Raw genomic sequence first — 21,320 nt, 5'->3', positions numbered from 1 at the left:
TGTCTCCAGTTGATTGTAGTCTTCATGTACACACAACATACACTCACACTCATACACAATATATACACACACACAACATACACACTACAGACACTCGCACGCACACACACACACACACACACACACACACACACACACACACACACACACACACACACACACACACACACACACACACACACACACTCGCACAAACTACACACACATTATTACCTGACACATTGCATGTTTCCTTTTAACATCTCCTAGCTCCACACCAACACTAGACAACACATCCACTCCATCACCAATCACATCCACCTCTCTCTCACACAGACGTACAACATGACCTCACAACACTCTCTCATCACATAACAATGTCAACTGCTCCACCACAGTCAGCCAGCCCTCCTGAATATTACTCTTCTTAGTACACAAATCTGATACAATTTTAGATTGTGGTGTTGTATTTCTAAGTGATGCAGAAGGCATTGTTGATGCTACGAATGTGTCAATCTGTTGTAATAGGTTGTGCTTGATGTCAGCTTTAGACATGAACAAATGATGAAGTTCCTACGATCAAAACATTACAGCAATTTTAAAGATTAGTTAAGCAACAAGTCTGCATAATATGTACATAAAGATTATAAATTGTTGCAAATAATGTTCTATAACACATGTTATTAATTAGGGTTCATAATATCTGTTAAGACATCCGTGACACTTCAGAATCTTGTTATAATAGAATTTCAAACTGTACTAACAAACCACAAAGTAAATTTTGGAGACTACATGCTTATCGAGTTTGGAAAAGTAGAGTTTCATATTAGAATGCAGTTCACATAATATTATGCATTATAAGGCATCCTGAGCCTTTATTAAAAATCCCATTTCCAATCGAACAGCTTATCTTTTTATTAACTATATACATAACGTGACTGTGGGTTCCCATTTTAGGTGCACTAAAGTAGTTTAGATATAATGTGTAAACTTTAACATGGTTACAGAGGTCTGGATCATTAAAATGTACATGACTAATAAAACACAATAGCATACAGAGTTGAAATCATTGCATTCGTCATAAACAGGCAAATCCTTTACTGGGTAGGTTATCTCTGCAATGAAAAAAACAGTGAAAAAGTAACAGTCTACCTTTCAGACTCTTCTATCTCACTTACATTAATTTAGTGCAATAAAACAAAACCTTCTCATTTTGTTGCTTGCCTTATAATAGTGATCAATAAAAAGATATCAAAAAAAATTACAGATTGCATGCCATGAGACAAGTATAAGGCTGTTGCTGTAGCAAATTCATAATAAAAGATCTGACCAACTCTGTTCTTTAAAACAAATGCTTAGCTACTCTTTTAGTAGCTTCATTTTATGTACACGTTTCAGGTCTCCCAGTTTTAGGTGCCTTTCCAAAAAAATGTTACATGACGTAGTTGACAGGATCACGTCCACAAGTACCTTAACCATTTTATAACACCTGTTATAGCATATGATTGTGGGTTTCACTTTTAGCTTATTAACAGCTGTGTACGTAATGTAGAAGATTTTAACACCACATTACACCTAACAGTGCTTCTGTTGCAAACAAATACAACTAACACAACACCATCATTTAACAAACGCCACAGTGCCAGCAATTCAATGACATTGTGGAAAAAATCAGTTGTACATTGTATATATACATGTAACCAGTTACACAATAATATATTGCTAATAGTTATCTAATCCAAAACAGCCAAGCTGTAAAAAAGTGTGCGGCCCTCAGAAAGGCTATGGTGAAAAAAGATGTGAAATCCAAGGTGGCGGCCAAGAAATGGCTGTGATGGTAGGTTAATGGTAAAAATTTTAATAACGACAATTCAGGTGAATTTTTGTGCCGCTTCACAAAATTTACCTAAATTGTCATTATTAAAATTTTTACCATTAACCTACCATCACAGCTATTTCTTGGCCGCCACCTTGGATTTCACATCTTTTTTCACCATAGCCTTTCTGAGGGCCGCACACTTTTTTACAGCTTGGCTGTTTTGGATTAGATTTCATTTCTTTTTGTATTTGTATACATAGGCCAGCTTTGGGACTTTTTTAACCTATGTTTTTTTCTTTACCACAGGAAGAAGAAAAAATGAAGTAGATGTACTTTAAATATTTCATCAGTAAATGTACAAATTATATATACTGTATAATACATATGTGACCGGATTTGCGAAAAGGGGTCTTCCACACACATCCAATTTGCCAACTTTGACAATTGATAACTTCAGATTGGAAAGAGCTATAGCCTTGAAATTTAGACAGTGGTGAGCACCACTATAGCTCAATACGTGGTGAAATTTTCAGGTTAATATGTTACTTGAACACTGAGTTATGGTCTCCAACGGTTACAGAATTGGATGTGTGTGGAAGACCCCTTTTCGCAAATCCGGTCACATAATATTATATTGATTACAGAAATCTCCATGGTGGTTTCTTTGTAACTGAACACTCTACAAGGTGACTTCTTCTAATTGCTCTCTCTATAGGGTGAATTGTTTGTAGCTGAACGATCTACAAGGTAACTTCTTCTAGCTGATCTCTCTACAGGGTGATGTGTTTGTAGCTGAATTCTGTATAGGTGATTTGTTTGCAGCTGAGCTCTTTACAGAATGGTTTCTTTGTAGCTGAACTCTCTAAAAGGTAACTTCTTCTAACTGATCTTTCTACAGGGCAATTTGTTTCTGGCAGAATTTTCTACAGGGTGATTTCTTTGCAGCTGAACTCTCTATATGGTGGTTTCTTTGTAGCTGAACTCTCTACAAGGTAATTTCTTCTAGCTGATCTCTCTACAGGGAGATTTGTTTGTAGCTGAACTATCTACAAGGTAACTTCTTATAGCTGATCTCTCTACAGGGTGATTTGTTCGTAGTTGAATTCTGTACAGGTGATTTGTTTGCAGCTGAGCTCTTTACAAAATGGTTTCTTTGTAGCTGAACTTTCTCCAAGGTAACTTCTTCTAACTGATCTTTCTACAGGGTGATTTGTTTGTAGCTGAACTATCTACAAGGTAATTTCTTCTAGCTGATCTCTCTACAGGGTGATTTGTTTGTAGCTGAATTCTGTACAAGTGATTTGTTTGCAGCTGAGCTCTTTACAGAATGGTTTCTTTGTAGCTGAACTCTCTACAGGGTGATTTGTTTGTAGCTGAAATCCCTACAAGGTAACTTCTTCTAGCTGATCTTTCTACCGGGCGATTTGTTTGTAGCTGAGTTCTCTACAGGGTGTTTGTTTGCAGCTGAATTCTCTACATGGTGGTTTCTTTATAGCTGAACTCTCTACAAGGTGACTTCTTCTAGCTGATCTCTCTACAGGGTGATTTGTTTGTAGCTGAACTCTCTACAGGTGATTTGTTTGTAGCTAAACTCTCTACAAGGCGATACTTCTAGGTGATCTCTCTACAGGATTCCTTGTTTCTAACTGAACTCTCAACAGGGTGATCTGTTCATAGCTGAACTTTCTACTGGGTGATTTGTTTGCAGCTGAACTCTCTACAACGTGACTTCTTCTAGCTGAACTCTCTACAAGGTGACTTGTTTCTAGCTGATCTCTCTACAAGGTGACTTGTTTCTAGCTGAACTCTCTACAAGTGATTTGTTTCTAGCTGAACTCTCTACATGGTTGTTTCGTTGTAGCTGAACTCTCTAAAAGGTAACTTCTTCTAGCTGATCTTTTTACACTGCATATTTGTTTGTAGCTGAGTTCTCTACAGGGTGATTTGTTTGCAGCTGAACTCTCTACATGGGAGTTTCATTGTAGCTGAACTCTCTACAATGTGACTTCTTCTAGCTGAACTCTCTACAGGGTGACTTGTTTCTAGCTGAACTCTCTATAGGTGATTTGTTTGCAGCTGAACTCTCTACATGGTGGTTTCTTTGTAGCTGAACTCTCTACAAGGTAACTTCTTCTAGCCGATCTTTCTACAAGGTGATTGAGTTTTTTGCAGCTGAACTCTTTACATGGTGGTTGCTTTGTAGCTGAACTCTCTAAAAGGTGACTTCTTCTAGCTGAACTCTCTACAGGATGATTTGTTTGCAGCTGAATTCTCTACGTGGTAGTTTCTTTGTAGCTGAACTCTCTACAGGGTGACTTGTTTTTAGCTGATCTCTCTACAGGGTGACTTGTTTCTAGCTGAACTCTCTACAGGGGATTTGTTTGCAGCTAAACTCTCTACAAGGTGGTTTCTTTGTAGCTGAACTCTCTACAAGGTAACTTCTTCTAGCTGATCTTTCTACAGGGAGATTTGTTTGTAGCTGAATTCTCTACAGGGTGATTTGTTTGCAGCTGAACTCTACATGGTAGTTTCTTTGTAGCTCTACAATGTGACTTCTTCTAGCTGAACTCTCTACAAGGTGACTTGTTTCTAGCTGATCTCTCTACAGGGTGACTTGTTTCTAGCTGAACTCTCTACAGGTGATTTGTTTGCAGCTGAACTCTCTACATGGTTTATTTCTTTGTAACTGAACTCCCTGCAAGGTGACTTCTTCTAGCTGATCTCTCTACAGGGAGATTTGTTTGTAGCTTAACTCTCTACAGGTGATTTGTTTGCAGCTGAACTCTCTACATGATGGTTTCTTTGTAGCTGAACTCTCTACAAGGTAATTTCTTCTAGCTGATCTCTCTACAGGCTGATTTGTTTGTAGCTGATGGTTTCTTTGTAGCTGAACTCTCTACAAGGTGATTTCTTCTATAGCTGATCTTTCTACAGGGTGATTTGTTTGTAGTTTAACTCTCTACATGATAGTTTCTTTGTAGCTGAACTCTCTACAAGGTGATTTCTTCTATAGCTGATCTTTCTACAGGGTGATTTGTTTGTACCTGAACTATCTACATGATGGTTTCTTTGTAGCTGAACTCTCTACAAGGTAACTTCTTCTTGCTGATTTCTCTACAGGACAATTTGTTTGTACCTGATCTCTCACATGATTGCTTCTTTGAAGCTGAACTCTCTACAAGGTGATTTCTTCTAGCTGATCTTTCTACAGGGTGATTTGTTTGTAGCAGAACTCTCTACAAGGAAACTTCTTCTAGCTGATCTCTCTACAGGGAGATTTGTTTGTAGCTGAACTCTCTATACATGATTTGTTTGTGGCTGAATTCTCTACATGATGGTTTCTTTGTAGCTGAACTCTCTACAAGGTAACTTCTTCTAGCTGATCTCTTTACAGGGTGAATTGTTTGTAGCTGAACGATCTACAAGGTAACTTCTTCTAGCTGATCTCTCTACAGGATGATTTGTTTGTAGCTGAACTATCTACAAGGTAACTTCTTCTAGCTGATCTCTCTACAGGGTGATTTGTTTGTAGCTGAACTATCTACAAGGTAACTTCTTCTAGCTGATCTCTCTACAGGGTGATTTGTTTGTAGCTGAATTCTGTATAGGTGATTTGTTTGCAGCTGAGCTCTTTACAGAATGGTTTCTTTGTAGCTGAACTCTCTACAAGGTAACTTCTTCTAGCTGATGTATCTACAGAGTCACTAGTTTGTAGCTGAATTCTCTACATGGTGGTTTCTTTGTAACTGAACTATCTATAAGGTGACATCTTCTAGCTGATCTTTCAACAGGGTGATTTGTTTGTAACTGAACTCTCTACAAGAAAACTTCTTCTAACTGATGTCTGAACAGGGTGAATTGTTTGTAGCTGAACTCTCTACAGGGTAATTTGTTTGTAGCTGATCTCTATACAGGTTACTTATTTTTAACTGATCTTTTGAATTCTGTTCAGGGTGACTGCTCTATTAGGATGACTGCTCTATTAGAGTATCTCGATCTCGCACTTGCTACACCAAGTTGGATTTCGTGTTACAACTCCGTGGCTTTAAGTCTGATTTTTCTACAGCATTGAAGAGCCTTTCTAAGATGATAACTCCATCTGTACAGCGATTTTCAAAGCATTACCCCAAGTGGTTTATCTGGTAGGCGTGGCAAACATAATAATAATAATAATAATAATAATAAAAATTAGCTAATCTCGATTGCGTAATTGTTACACACTGTTGATTTCTTCGCTGTATCTTCCTGGTTTTTGGCTCGATTTCTTTCAAACCACAAAAGGTTTGAGGTTCAATAGTTAACCTATTCACCCACCGATTTTCAGCTTCTTCCCATACGCGGTTTACCCTGTAGGCGTGACAACATATTGGTGTTATTTTTCGTGCATAATCGCTCATAACTCTTTGCCTGTTTATGGTATTCCAGCCAAAGTTGGTACAGATATGCGCCTTTATACCCCCCTTCTGTGTACCAAATTTCAAGGCAATCGGATAACGCGTTCGCGTTTTATAGCAGTTTTTGTAAGTGTGCGAAAAGAGGAAGAAAAATAAGAAGAAGAAAAAAAAAACGAAGAAACTAAGCCAATTTTTGAAGTCACATATCTCAGGAATGCCTGAAGCGATTTCGCTCAAATTTGGAATGTGGAGTACTAAAGTTGGAGGGAATGTACACAGCAAAATTTGTCTTGTTTCATCAAGGCAGCACAGAGCTACGGAGGTGCGAAAATTGCGTTTTCTTTCTTCCTGTCAATATACTCACGGGGTTGCGCGCCGGCTTCTTGGGCCGCACGACACACTACCGTGTGTCTTGATATCATGAGCGTGGAGCAGTTGCTATAGTGTTTTGCTAACACCCGGTACATAACCGTCGCATCAACTTAACCATCGGCTCTCGGATTTGTTTGAAGCACACTCCATAAACTACAATATGAAGAAGTGGGTGGAATAATATGATGTTTGGTCTAACGAAATACTCCATGATGTTGTAGTAGACTTTATTGTTCAACCATATCCTTCCAGGAATGTACAGTCCAGTGAACAGTAAACTGGACATTGAATTTCCTATTAGGATTATCAACAAAGTTAGCATGGGCTTTAGATGCTTCTTGAATTGTTGCAGCTTGCGTTGCAAGTCTTCATCTTGTGCAGTCCTTTGTGACAACCTCACTCGCTTTTGGATTCGCCTATGAAACTGGTAAGCCTTGATAGCCAAGTATATGTTTAGTGATGTGGTGACTACAGCTTCCATAAAGATGGGGATAGCATAAGGTATGATGATTACTAGAAACTGTCTACCAGTCAAGATACATATACCATATTCAGGGAATTCAGAGCCATCTGAGATAAACAGAGTATGAAACGAAACTATTACTGCTAACAGCCATGAGACACAGATCATTCCAACTACAACACGGCAGGTCATGATATGCTTGTACCGCAAAGGAAAGCCGATAGCTATCACTTTATCAACAGATATCATTATGAATGTTGTGTGGTAAGCTATCACTGGATGGTACACAAAGTTTAACAGTCCACAGTAGATTACATTTGTTCCAGCAGCAAACCCAACAATGGCTATACCAGCTGGTATAGTATTCCACAGTGCCAACATTATATCAGCAATCATCACGTTAGCTATCAGGAAGTTACGAGACTGATGCAAACACCTCGTCTTCTTGATGGTAACACAAACCAAACTAGCCATTGATATAATGATCAGTGTTGTGATCAACTTGAATGCCAGAGAAATGTAAGGGAAGGCTGCATGTATGATAGGTCCTTCTTGATCTGTGACGTTGCTTTGATTGTGATCTTGATCATCTCCTGATCCAGAGTAATACATCTTTAAATGTTCCTTTAGTCACGCTACTGTCAACTCTCTAACCGCACAAATGTGAGAAATTAGAATCGACAAAAGTTTTTGTGTAGCCTCAGTACAAAAGAAAAGTGTTACTGGTAATGCTTTGTTGAGGATTTGTGTTAAAACACTTCAGTGAGATCAAACTGACACTGTTAAGACAAAATTGCTTTACTACTAATAGCAGCTTTGTAGTGTTGATGTGATATCTTTGCACATATTTGATAATTTTCTAACCATGTTATTCATGCTCTCAGTATGAGTTCCATGAACTATACAGTTCAACTACACCCCTGTATATCATTGAAGAGTTAAACAATAATTATATGGATGCAGTGCTGTGTTCATAGGATTTTACAAGTGGAAGGAATTTTGCAACTAACACTGTTACAATATAGCTTACTCTTTGTCAATCAATAAACTTTGTTTTTCTAAGCGATCAAACAAACACTTCATGAGACACGCCTGTTTGTAACCACCAATGTAAATTGGCAAAAGTATTGTGCGTTTCCAATTTGTTTTCTAGTTTCTGGATTATGCAGGTTTAGTGTGTGTATCATTGTTGTTGCTTGAAAAAGCTTTCATTTTAAACTCAGTATAAAATGTACCAAATGGATAAGACTACAAGTAGCTAGTATTCATCAGCACTCGATTGTTAACTCTAGAGAGTAGTTGAATACTAAAAAAACATGATCATCAAGATTTCAGCCCTAATATGGATGTATGTACTCATGTCCACACCGCACTCCATCCAGAGTAAACAGTTAACTCCACCTATTTTTATTGATGTACAACAATCTCTTGGTTATCAAACATTAGTTTTCAACTTGAAGAATGATTTAGCTCACCCATTCTAACAAGACACATTTATGTAATTGTGAAATAGTCCACAAATGATCCAGATATCCCATAAATGAGATCCCTATAGGTGCGTCAGTTTCAGAACTACCGCATTATGCTACGTAATATACAAAACTGTTTATAATGAGTCAAAATTCATTATAATGCTACACTATCACACAAAATCACATCTTCACAACAAACACGATTGTTGTTGTTGTTTACAAGGTTGCTTTGATAAATCAAACAACCTTTACAAACATTTCATACTCTTTTCATAGAGATGAAGATTCAACCAAAGGATTGTATCATTTATGGGATCTTAGTCCACCATACTTCTTTTATAATGGTCACTATCACTTTCACTTGTGGGTTTTAGTTTAATTTTATCAAACACTCAAGTTAAGACTGGAACAAATTCTTGACTAATTTGATATTTCAATCACTATTTGTGAGTAAGACCCATTGTTTATCTATTGTGTTATATCTCCTTCAAGAAATTAACCAATAATAATGTTGAACACTGTTTTTACTGACTGATTGTATACTGGTTAGCTACCTATATCCAATGTTGTTTAGCGAACAGCATTATTTTAATAAACACAATTTTTAAAACTGAAGTATGTATGTTCCAAGCCTTCATTAGCATAGAATCAAAAACACTTTTTCCTAATTCAGTGCTGCACCAGTCTTAAATAAAATACTAGTAAACAAAATAATTAGGCAAATAACAGATATATTATCTGTTTTCTATAGATACGAATTAAAATTACGTTAAAATCAAGTCAAAGGTGTTATTGCTTACATATTTAAGATTTCGTAATAATGTTGTATGAATTATTGACATAATCTTGTGTTATATATGTTCAAAAATGTGCTTTATAAAATAACCAATTTTTGCAGTTTCACGGCACTATGCTACCGAAGTAGGAGTGCCTACAAAAATTAAAGTAATCTTAATAGTGAATTCTGGTATGGACTACAGATCTCACACATTGCTTAACCAATCAACATTCCTTGTAAAGCTACAGCACTTTTATAATCAACCATAAAGTTTTTGATTGTGGATTTCAGTTTATTCCAAAGTATGTCAACAATTCAATTGCAATTGTAATACATCGCTTTGAAATTGTCTTATTCCGTTGTTTGTTTGGACTTGTTTTACCAAAGTTTAGACTTTGCCATGTTATATGACTTTGTTGTGGTTATTATTATGCAAACAACAGCTGGGTTCTTTATTTCACAGGTACTATTTAGATGTATGGTTACTAAGTAATTTTGTGTATTAGTGATTTAGCCAGTAATTACCAAGAATTCAGCCGTCAATAATACTTTAGCATTTGCATTTAGCAAATATTTTTTGTTTTGTCAAAATAAGCTGATGGTAACTAGCCAATAATGTGGTTGTATTAGGTAACTATATATTACAAATATTTAGGGAATTTATATAATGGCTGGTAAATACAGGAAGCCAAAATCCTAAAACACTAGTAATATGTAGTCCAGGTAAGTGTCAAGAGTTACACTATTGGGATCTGGAACCTCCTTTGGGTTAAACTTGAATGTACGCAACTTCCAAGTGAGAATTTCAGGTATCACCAATACAAGCCTAATAGCTTTCCACTTACTATGCTACAATACTGTAGGAATACCTTTCAAAAATTATAAAGAAATGGCCTGAAGTAGAGGAGGTCCGACACGAACTGTCTCACTGAAAATGTTGTGAACCACACAAACAATTGCTTTTATTTCACCACTTGCTCATACTAATTGTGGGTTTTAGTTTATACTAAACCACTCATGGAATACAAACTGCAATGTCCAAAGAAACTGAGAGAGGTGATTACTATGCTGTTTTCCATGAATGTGAAAACAAACAAAAAAATTACATAACATGCATAGTGAAATAGATTTAACTTACCCTAACCCTTTCTACAGTTTCACGATAGCCAAAGAGTTCTTTCCATTCTAAAAATTTCTTGGCATCTTCTACATACTTCAGTAGACCATTGAGTTGGCCATAGAACTCTCCAATCTCTCGTTCTCGTTCGTGTAATTGTCTCATCTTTTCAGCAGCTTTAAGATTGACCTTCTGCCACAGGGTGGCCACATCAAACAGGTAGACCTAGAGATCATATAGAAATTCTTTAACAGTCATAAGAGAGAAGCAACCTGATTCACATACACACACTCAATTTACTAGCTTTTATGCCACAGCAAGTTGAAATACTCGAATTTCGTTGACTACTTACAGGCATCTAAATCCTGTAGATCCCTTGTTCATGTCTCAATAGATCCCTGTCTCTGGGGTGATACAAAATACGGCAATTAAGCGCCTGTAACATTGGTAACACATGGGCGTTTAACTGGATAGTAAGTGCCGTTACAACTTGTTCTACTCATGAACGCTACATTTCTCGTGTTACAAGCAGCTGGGAAGGTACAACAAGCAGCAGCGAAGGTACATGAATTAGCTGTGGTCTAAATTAGTTAGACATCAAAACACAGGATTCTACGTAATTTAGAAACCCTCAGGCCCTGTAGTAGCACCCTCGCTTCGTTGTGCACCACAACACAGGGGCCTTCGGGTTTCTAAATTCCGTAGAACCTTGTGTTTCGATGTCTAACTATTATATAACTAACATAGTAAACCTACTGCCCCGAAGCATGGTAAGTCATAAACACGCTAGTCCCATGTAGAGTAAAATGCATACAGCATAGAGCCAAGTTTTAAATAAACACTGCATTGCTCTCCACTGAACATCTAGTTAGTCACAGTTTCTAATATCTGCATGCAATGTGAAGCAAATAGCACCCTATAGCCTTAAGTTTTAAACTTAAATCTGTAAAAACAGAGTGTAGTGTAGATTCCAGGGTAACGAATGCCGGTGTCATAATATATGAGCGCCTGCCTAGTATAGTTGCTGACCTTGTTTAAATAGTGTAAACAATTGTTTAAAAATATATATTTACTAGGTCCACAAGTCAAGGCAATGTGATATATGCATGCATGTGTACCAATACAAGTGATACAACACACCTCTAGTGATTGTTTCAACTTGGCTGGTATGCCACTGTTAGCCTCAAGGAAGGTAGAACATTGATTATTCAGTGACTCTAATATCTTGTGTTGTTCTAATGTCTCTGACTGGATAGTCTAAAGTACAAAGAGTAAGAACATGTGTGATGAGTACATTCCATACTTCCGAGTTTTCATGATAGATATTGCCCTCACAACAACTATAACACAGTTCAATAAAGGTGTTGATAAGAGTTCAAATGAAGATGTTAAAACAAATAAAAGATAAAGACAAGACAGAAAACAATAACCATAACAACATCAGCAATAACAACAATAACAAAAGGGGTAAGAACACACAACCAATATAGTCACTTAGTTACAAATACACAATAGGATTGTACTTACTTGACACTTATCAATGGAGAAGTGTACCTCTTCAATATCAGGTATTGGAGGTAGTTGAGTAGAATTCATCCGATCAACCAGTTCTAACAACTCAAAGTTTAGCGCATCAACTTGTGAGAGTAATTGCTGCATTTCAACTTGTTTATCTCTGTCCATCTGTACACTAGATAACTGGAGGTGAATACTCTTCCTCTTAGATTTGTCCTAGTGAGTAAGCAATGAAGTATATTATTGATGTAAACTCCACTATCACAATACACACACATGTATGCACACACACTGTACATGCACACATACACACAGAGCACAGAGATGGCATTTAAATTGCTTGATCTGACTATTTCAACTAGCAAAAACTTGTGTCGTATACCAAGATACCTTCATTTCAGCAGCTTTAAGCCACATTATAGTATGTTCACATTGAGCTGAATCTTGAAAAACAGCTAAAAATTAAAAGTGGATTTTTCTCAACAGAGTTAATATTTCAGCTAACCAGATGATTATTGGTAACAGCAAAGGTGTCAACAACAGACACGTACGGTTCAGCTCCATTACAAGCTCGGGAAAGAGCTGTAATGGATACTGTACTTATATGGCTTCCCCAATTCACCAAAACAAGTACTGATGATCTATAGGATGTGTCTGCAATTGATACAGGCATAAAACCTTTCGCCTTTGTGTATGCTGCATGTTTTGTAATTGTTTTGTTTCACCAGTATACCTTAATTCTTGAACCTAAGTATACATTTGTTTCATTGACAAATTGGACAGAACTAATCATCAAAGTACAATATCAATTAATTGATGTATTTCAATTATTCAGAATTCAATAATTACATTAGGCTTTAACCATTATTTTTCATTCATTCAAAGAGTACGGTACAGGAGGAGGAAATAAGATCAGACGTACGCCATTAATAATCATATGGTGGATCTAAAAGGTGATGTAAGAATGATTTTATATCACTGGCTAATAGGTCATGTGAACTGTTACCCTGAAGACTACACATCTAATAGCTCATGTGAGCTGTTACCCTGAAGACATATAGGTCTAATAGCTCATGTGAGCTGTTACCTTAAAGACTATACGTCTAATGTTAGTGAAGAACTACTCAGTGAGATATTAGTATACATTGCAAAAAGGAATTATATAGCCAATAGGATTAGTTACAGGTTAACCTGATGTGATTAACCTTCTAAAAAGTGTCAAACGTGAGATTACGTGACCTACAAATAATACACACAGGACAACCATTGTCAGAATTATATATTACAGCTTGTTACTATTGATTGTGGTATTGAATTACAACACTAAATGTTTAAAAATTTAACTCAGGAGAGCATCTAATTAAAATGTGTTTAGCCAACAAAATGTGTAAAGAAGAAAAATCTCTCTATTTCTATACCAAAAATTTCTTAACTATAATAAGAAGACCTATGGCTTCTTATAAGTATAGGGTTTGTATACAGAACATACTGTGGAAGGGTACTGCTGAAAACTATGTACCAATCAAAAGTTTTTCTTATGCTAAATTCATTGGTGTAATCAAAATGGAGGACAAGCAGCCATCAGAGAAGAGAGCACTGCTGATAATGAAGTAAAGAGTGTTCACAGATGATTAAGAAGTTACTTTTCACAGTTTAAAAATTCTAATAAAACGATTAATATGAATTCTTTCTGATGGCACTTATTTCACGTCACACCTCCTCTGAGTTATTGTATACTAACAAGTCTACCATGTTTGGTAAACTTCCCAAAAATTCATCGTCTATTAATAGGAGCAGAGAACACTGGAAAATAACCAATAGTAGCCACTACATGACTTTAATAGTAGGCCTTGTTGAAACTGATAGTGGGATACATTAAGAAGTTATTGAAATTATTCCATACCACTGGATCAGTACAGATATTGAAATATTTTTATCTTACTACTAAACTGATGTTAAAAAATATATGTATTACGGATTTTAATGGCATGTAACAATTTCTATTTAAATAAAATTACAATTGGCACATGAGGGGATAAAACAAACCAACTTGATTTTGCAAAAAAAATATTATAACCACCTTCTAAAACAACGCATAATTCTGTGTGCTGTTTCTATAATATTAAACTTATATGACTGTGATAAAAATGTACACTGTATTGTATTAATTTTTATAATCCTCTGCAGTATAAACTACAAGATGTATTATAAGGATATAAGGATAAGTGCACAACAGAACAGCATTATTTTGATGTAGGGGAATTGATGTTGTAATGTCAAAATGTGACCCGGTTGACCCAACCTGGTTTCAACAATGGCACCAACACAACAGCACATTCTACATAGGTTTTCCAGTTTAGGAATACCCGGCAAAAATTCTTCTTTGCTTCACACCTTTTAATATTCTTATTCACTGTTTTGTGATGATGAGTACAGTTTTATAGTCATGGTTAAAACAATCAATTGTGGCATTGAGTTATATCAAAGCAATACCACAAATTCCAGTGATATGTAGTATATTTAATATTTAAAACACATGCAAAAAAATACAATTACACCTTCCAGTGTTTGGTTAGTATATCATACTCAATCAAGTGCAGTTGCTATTCAAGATGTGGTGTTTATCCAAGTAAATGTACTACAGAGAATGTTAGCATATTAATATGATCAAGGTGGATGTTCAGAGATGCATGATGTTGAGAAGACAACGTCACAGCTAGTGTGAAGATTACTATGATATGCCAAACAAGCTAAATTACATGTTATTAGGTCAAAATAATTTACATTATCATGACCTTCCAAAAAAATGTTTTCTATTGTATACCAATGTGATGCCACAATTATCCAGTTTATTTATAGATCCCTTTAAAACAATGTATTGTGGATTTATATTCATTTGAATTTAAAGTGAAATGAAAAGCTCAACTAATTGAACATGATTAAATTCTCACACTGGTCACCGTAAAGCTCTAATGACAATAACAATCTTATAAAGTCTTTTCAACTTTCACGTTAAATGCATCTATATATTCTTATAAATTAAGGTCTGCACGATCAATAGGTGTTCTTGTGAATCCAGTTACAGCTCACTGTAGCCAACACTAGCCAGTAATATTAGACAATGTGATGGGGGTGTACCAGGTGCACAATACTCTAAAACTACAGAAAGATTTTAGCTATAAACACAATGATTTATGACATTTAAGATGCCAAATTCACAAGTACTAATCTCTACATGCAGGTAATTTTTTTGCTGAGGTGTTTCAAGGGTTATCACTCATGATAACACCTGTCCAAAAATTGAACTGACCATTCCAGACACCTTTCTACCAAGTGGTTAAGCAGCTAACTACACGATCACGCTATCCTTTATAACACACTTTGGAGAGATTGATTGTGGGATACAATACAATTTTTCAGCAAGTTACACTGAAATATAAAATACGACCTTGTATAGACAGCCATTTATCAGATTATCAGATACAGGCAATGGAAAGCCAGTACATCACTTAGGAAACTATATCATATCTAATATTATATCAAATCCACAGGCAAACAGCTACTAGCAAACCACATGTGATGATCAAACCTACAACCTCTGCCTGAAGGAAAGCTCAGTACTTAGGCAAGAAACACAAACTAAAATAATGAGAAGATACAACCTTTTCCATAAACTAAGGTACCAGTATACTTTTGGTAGTGGATGTTGTATACATCTTAAAATGTAAAGTATCTATAATACATTGGTATGACACCTTTTGCATATTAGTATATATACTTACGCAAGTTATTAAAAACAGTAACACTTGGTACAAAAACACATAAACAGATTCAAACAAACCACAAACACAAACATACATAGTATTACATATATATATATATATATATATATATATATACATACGTACGTATGTCTATATATACATACCTACTTACCTACGTACACACACACACGCATGCACGCACGCACGCACGCACACACACACGTAGCAATTACACACAAACACACATAACCATACTTGTCTTTTAACAGTTTCAGTATCAAAGTAGGTCCAACTATAATGTGATGATGATGATGGGAAGGTGTCAAGATCATCAAGGCCACTATCAGCCTCTTCTAGATTACTTAAAGATGATGGTCGGTTACTGTTGTCAAGGGACACCTCTAAGTGGTTAGGTAGATTTGATATGGCTATGTCTAGCACTGAAGGATCATCCTGGGAAACAAGAAATGATGAAACAAGACATTTATGGTACAGACATATGTAACAAATCCACAATGACACCACACACATGTGCACACACATGAATGTACACACAAAGACACAAGAACAAAAGACACACACACACACGCACGCTCACTCACATCGTCCAATAATGGTGATGGTAGACTACCTAACCCATCTATCCCTTCCACTTCAGAAAGTTGTTTCACCAACTCCAACTTCTCCATCAGTTCTGACAGACACACATGACACTGGGTCATCTGATGACCTAACTCAGTAACTAATGGTAACTCATCACCACTAAATATTAATAGGACTTGATTGAGATCATTCTCAACAGTTGAGATTAGTGACTGACGACTACTGATCTCTGATGATAACTCCTATACACAATACACACACTGGTAACTGCTGGTTGTGTATTACACATACAGTAAGTTAGTAGACTTGAGGCTACGGAATAGTTTAAAATGCGTGGGCGGAACAAATTACAAAACCTGCTTTAAACCAAGCAGGAATAAATAATTTCAACAACTGTGTTGTGTTAGCAATACAACTAATTGTGCTTGTTTGTTTTTACTGCAGAACAAAGACTGTTCTTGGGTGTGTGGTCCACAATAGAGAGATGTTTTATGAATATGGCTGCCAACAACCAGACTAACAGATTACTGAATCCTTATAATTTCAACACAGTGACTAAACAACTAAAATATCTAGGTCCTGTGGAAGCGATTTTTTAAGTTACTGGTTGTATAGACGTTTTATTGAACTTTTAGTAGTTATTTCAGTGAAACAAGCTCTTTGAAGGCTTGTATCTGAGTCACCGGGAAGAAACACGCCAAAAACGCTTCCACAGGACCTAATAAATTTAATATACAGTATCACTATGCCCCAGAAATGCCAATAGAGCCTACAGCTTTTGCTGTATTTGGCGCCGAAAAACATGGTAGTGACAGCTGGAGCTGAGCAATGTAAGAGCTGGCTTACTTGTGTTACTACAACAAATTGTAGTGTTCCACCTGCTTCAAACTACACTGTAGCTACATAAAAACATTAAATATGAAGGGCTTCACCTTCATTAAAAAATTTTCATGCTGCTACACTGGTTTTATGGGCTTCTCAAAAGTATCGATAGGCATTCAAAATTTTGAATGATTGCTCATGACTATACCGTAACCTTAATCTAGATAGCTGTTGTGGTAGTATACTTGATGAAAAGTGTATGTGTGTTTGTGTTATCAGAGTCACTGTTCAGGACTGCATATGTAATGCTGGTATTCAACACCTGTAACAGAGGCTGTCTGGGAAAGGGAAAACTACTAAAACGCCTGGACAAAATGCTTGATGTTCTTTCAGATTGTCTAGACACTGTATCAGCGCATGTCTGAGAAGTTATTTCACTACTGTTTCTATGATATTTTTGAGGTTAGTGCTCCCACGAGATACAGAATTACGTAGCTCAGCACATCTAAATTTAGAACTGACATTATTACAAGTTATGTATGGGTACTTTCTAAGGTTTTTTACCTGTATGTAATCTTGGTCAGTTCATTTTGTATAAATCTATTGTCATTGTTGTACATGATTATTACAAAAATTATCAGTTAAGAGTTGTTGCTTTGCTCAAACTAGTTCTCAACTCAGTCAGTCACTCAGTGGACTGTATATGTGAGTGCACAGTATATGTGAGAGCACGTGTGTATGTTTGTGTGTGTGTGTGTGTGTGTGTGTGTGTGTGTGTGTGTGTATGTGTGCATGCATGCGTCTACATGTATACGTACGTATATACAAACCATATGTGTGTTATCTCTGAGTCAGATACATGTGTTGTGTACTTGTTGCTTGAATCATTTAGTTAATACAATAAGGTATTACAGCATGGACTATAGACAAGTGCATGTGTGCACTTCTGATTGCCACATATGTAACATAAAATCCAACAAAAAATTGTGTACATGTACACAGTCTTACTGATAGTGTAGCAGATGGTGGATTAATTCTCCTCCTTCTCAGCAGTGACTGTAAGAACAGATCAGTTTGTAGTAGCCATGAGGACACCACACTGATCTCCACTACCGCTAGTTCCAGTCTGCTAATAGCTAGCGGCTTTAATCTTGACAGTAAGTCATCTTTAGCCTGTGTATAGAGAGAGACAGGTAATACAGAATGGGGATTGTGTATGCATGGTAATTCAATAAATCAATAGTTATAGTTATATTTGACAGATATAGATAACCTCATTTTAAATCACAGAATCAACATAGTGTACATGCAATCTTTGCTACCACTTTGATTGCCTACTTTTTCACCCTGGCTTGCACAGCTAGATTTTTGGTATAGATTGGCATCACTTCTTTTTGTAATTGTGAAATCCTCCAAAGCCAGACAAAAGCTGGCTTTGGGGTTTGCTTTTTATCAGTCTAATGAACAAAAAGACAATGCTTTTAATTAATCATGTGTGTTTTAAGAATAATTTTTGTCATATATCCAGCATGTATATTTTATACCATTGTATACCAGATGACAGCTGAGCTTTTAAGGTGCAATTACTACTTCACAAAATGTTACCAGTACTGAAATCAATTTTGATAGTGTTGGCAGTAACTTGTTTAACTATCACAGTGGAAGCTAAAACACTGAAGTGAGTGAAAATCAGTACTATTGTAGAAAGTGAAGTTACAGTGTATCCATCTATTGTATCCTACATATGTGACTGGATTTTGGAAAAACGATCCAAATCGCACATTAGAAGTTTCGAGATAAACAGTTTTAAAGAATTCAAGCCAGCATAACTCTCCAAGGATAGCAAGCACGCGTATAAAATTTACACAAAAGATGCATCAATACCTTTCAGGCCACGTCCAGTACTTGTAGCTGCTTGTAGAGTTTCCTGCCAAATAAGATAGAAAATCTGAGCAGTTGTACGAGCGAAGTAGTATCACGAGTGCTCACAAAGAGGCGGAGGGTGGGGGGTGGGGGGTGGCGGGGAGGGCAAGAGATAGACCTCAAAATGGAGGCAGACCACGATTGGAGTCCAGCCTCAAAATGGAGGCAGACCACGATTGGAGTCCAGACACGAGATTACAGGGCTGTGCTGGCTCCTTAGTGGCTGATATGTAGCAAAATCAACAGAGAAAACGTCTGGCCAACATTATAAGGCTGTCCACCAGTAAACCACTGATTCATGTCAAGCCAGGACCTTCACAAGGCCTGAAACCGTCATTTGAGCACTCCACACCACCCAGAAGAGACGTCTGTTAAAACCAGCCTCGAGTAGTTTGAGTAGTACTGAGGGTCAAAACTAGTAGTACGATAGTGTAGTTATCCACTGGTGGTGTTAGTTTGATTTTGCCTGATGTGCGATTTGGATCGGTTTTGTAAAATCTGGTCACATATATAGGTTAAATTTGTTAAAACAGTGTTACCTTATCATGAGGTAATGACCCCAAAATGGTTGAGTGAACATGCTACCATATATGGGTCATGTACCTACAAACCTAACTGTATGGAAATACTTGCTGGGACTGATCATTACCAACATGTTTTACAAGTTCAACTGGTTCCTCCTGGTGTTTTAACTAATGATGACAGTCAATCCCTTACCGTTACTATGACAATTGCTATGAATATCACATGGGCTGATGCTAACGATCATGATCCATCCTTTGGAATAAGTGATGGTGAACGAGTCATTGGGTTCATAGTTGTTGACAAAGGTAACTATGCCAACTCACCTCCGTGTTATTCAGCTGAAGGTGATAATGTCAACGATGTACTAACAAATCCAGCATATGATAATTCTGATCCTTCACCAAACTCCCCACAAGGTTACTCCAGTGAGGTTAAGATACAAATCAAGCCGGGTGAGAAATGGGGATCTTGCCACACGGAACATGCTGAAGGATTTGTATTTATTGAGAATTATCAACATGATCTTGATCTCACCAAGGGATTGTACCTTGATATATACCGAAATAGCAGAGGTGAAATTTATCGTATTGAGTACATCACTGTTTATCGAGACCATAAACTGAATCACTCAATAATAATTTGTGCATGATATGTCTGCATGTTAAATTCACACACAGAGCATGCTCATTTTTCTAAAAAGCGCATTTGTGCAAGCTATGCGGGTTGTTACTGAGATGGCCACATAATAGCTCCATATAAAGTTTTAACTGACTTTCACCTTCACCAGTCATAAATCAGTAACTATGTAGTTTATGGGGTTTTGGGTGATGAGCATCATAGGTTTTACAAACACACCCAGTTTCATCAAAATCTGAGAGGTGACCCTAAAATCCTTTGACACGGAATGACCCAGCTATGAAATATATTGCATGTTAAGTCCATCACAGTTGACAATGAAATATTAATCCGAATATTTGGCTATTTGTTTGAGCTCTAATTATTACTAATGAAGGAAGTACTTTGTCACTCAGATAGATACAAAGACATGGGTATTAAAGAGAACCCGTAGAAATGAAACTACAAACTTTTAAATTAATTCTTGTGGATGATACACGATAAATTGTACATACCAGCTTTAAACCGAGTCATTCAGGTCAACCGGGTCACACTCTGTCCAGGTCATCAAGGTCCGACCTGCTTTAAAAATTATCCGAACCAAATTAATTAGGTGAACGTTACAAAAATGTATAAACACGTCGTAGTGAAGTCCTGATGCAACCCAGCTTCTTTTGTGAGCCACACCCACTTATTGGACATGACTGTGTGCAGCCATATATGCAGTCACATCCATTTATCGGTGATATTAAAGTCTATAGGTATTCACGAAGTCATGCTCATAGCTGCCTGCAGGCTTATGTGGAGCCACGCCCACTAATCAATTACTGTTGTACAAGACACAGTCCATCCACTTGCAGGAAATGTATTTTGCTTTCTGCAAACTTACGTGGAACCATGTCCACTTAATAACATTGTTAATCATAGACACTATTGTGCTAAAGCACTAGTCGAGCACTTAAAACGTAGCTCTTGGCACACGCCTCACTTTTAATTAATCTGGGTCACATCCAGGCCAGCAGGTCATCTGGGTCAGCAGTAGTGACCCGGTTTCAATGCCAAAGTGTACCACACTAAAAACATCATGGAGAACTTATCATGGTGGTACATACCGTAATTTTATGCAAATAAAATTTTTGTGATAAAAATTTTCGTGTAA

General features: G+C 36.7%; 1 protein-coding gene across 1 annotated transcript; it reads right to left on the bottom strand.

Moving 5' to 3' along the window:
* Window positions 1-219: 219 nt before the first annotated feature.
* Window positions 220-19,321, bottom strand: LOC136248076 (interaptin-like). Its single transcript, XM_066039891.1, has 8 exons — window positions 19,286-19,321; window positions 18,107-18,271; window positions 16,276-16,518; window positions 15,929-16,126; window positions 11,922-12,125; window positions 11,535-11,651; window positions 10,416-10,619; window positions 220-552 (listed from the first exon to the last, which is right to left on the bottom strand). Exons 1-8 carry the CDS (start codon window positions 19,319-19,321, stop codon window positions 331-333), a joined length of 1,389 nt encoding a protein of 462 aa, XP_065895963.1. The 3' UTR covers window positions 220-330.
* Between the last annotated feature and the right edge of the window lie 1,999 nt (window positions 19,322-21,320).

This window comes from Dysidea avara, chromosome 2, assembly GCF_963678975.1.
Source record: "Dysidea avara chromosome 2, odDysAvar1.4, whole genome shotgun sequence".
NCBI lineage: Eukaryota > Metazoa > Porifera > Demospongiae > Dictyoceratida > Dysideidae > Dysidea > Dysidea avara.
This window is presented reverse-complemented; position numbering and strand designations above follow the sequence as displayed.

Bases quoted from the DNA above. Each gene is read 5' to 3' on its own strand.
- LOC136248076 (XM_066039891.1), bottom strand. From the start codon at position 19,321: ATGAATCAGTGGTTTACTGGTGGACAGCCTTATAAT. The intron at 16,127-16,275 runs GTGAGTGAGCGT...CTTGTTTCCCAG, and splicing joins CATCACCATTATTGGACGAT to GATGATCCTTCAGTGCTAGA. The intron at 553-10,415 runs GTAAGTTAAATC...TTTTGATCGTAG, and splicing joins AAACTGTAGAAAGGGTTAGG to GAACTTCATCATTTGTTCAT.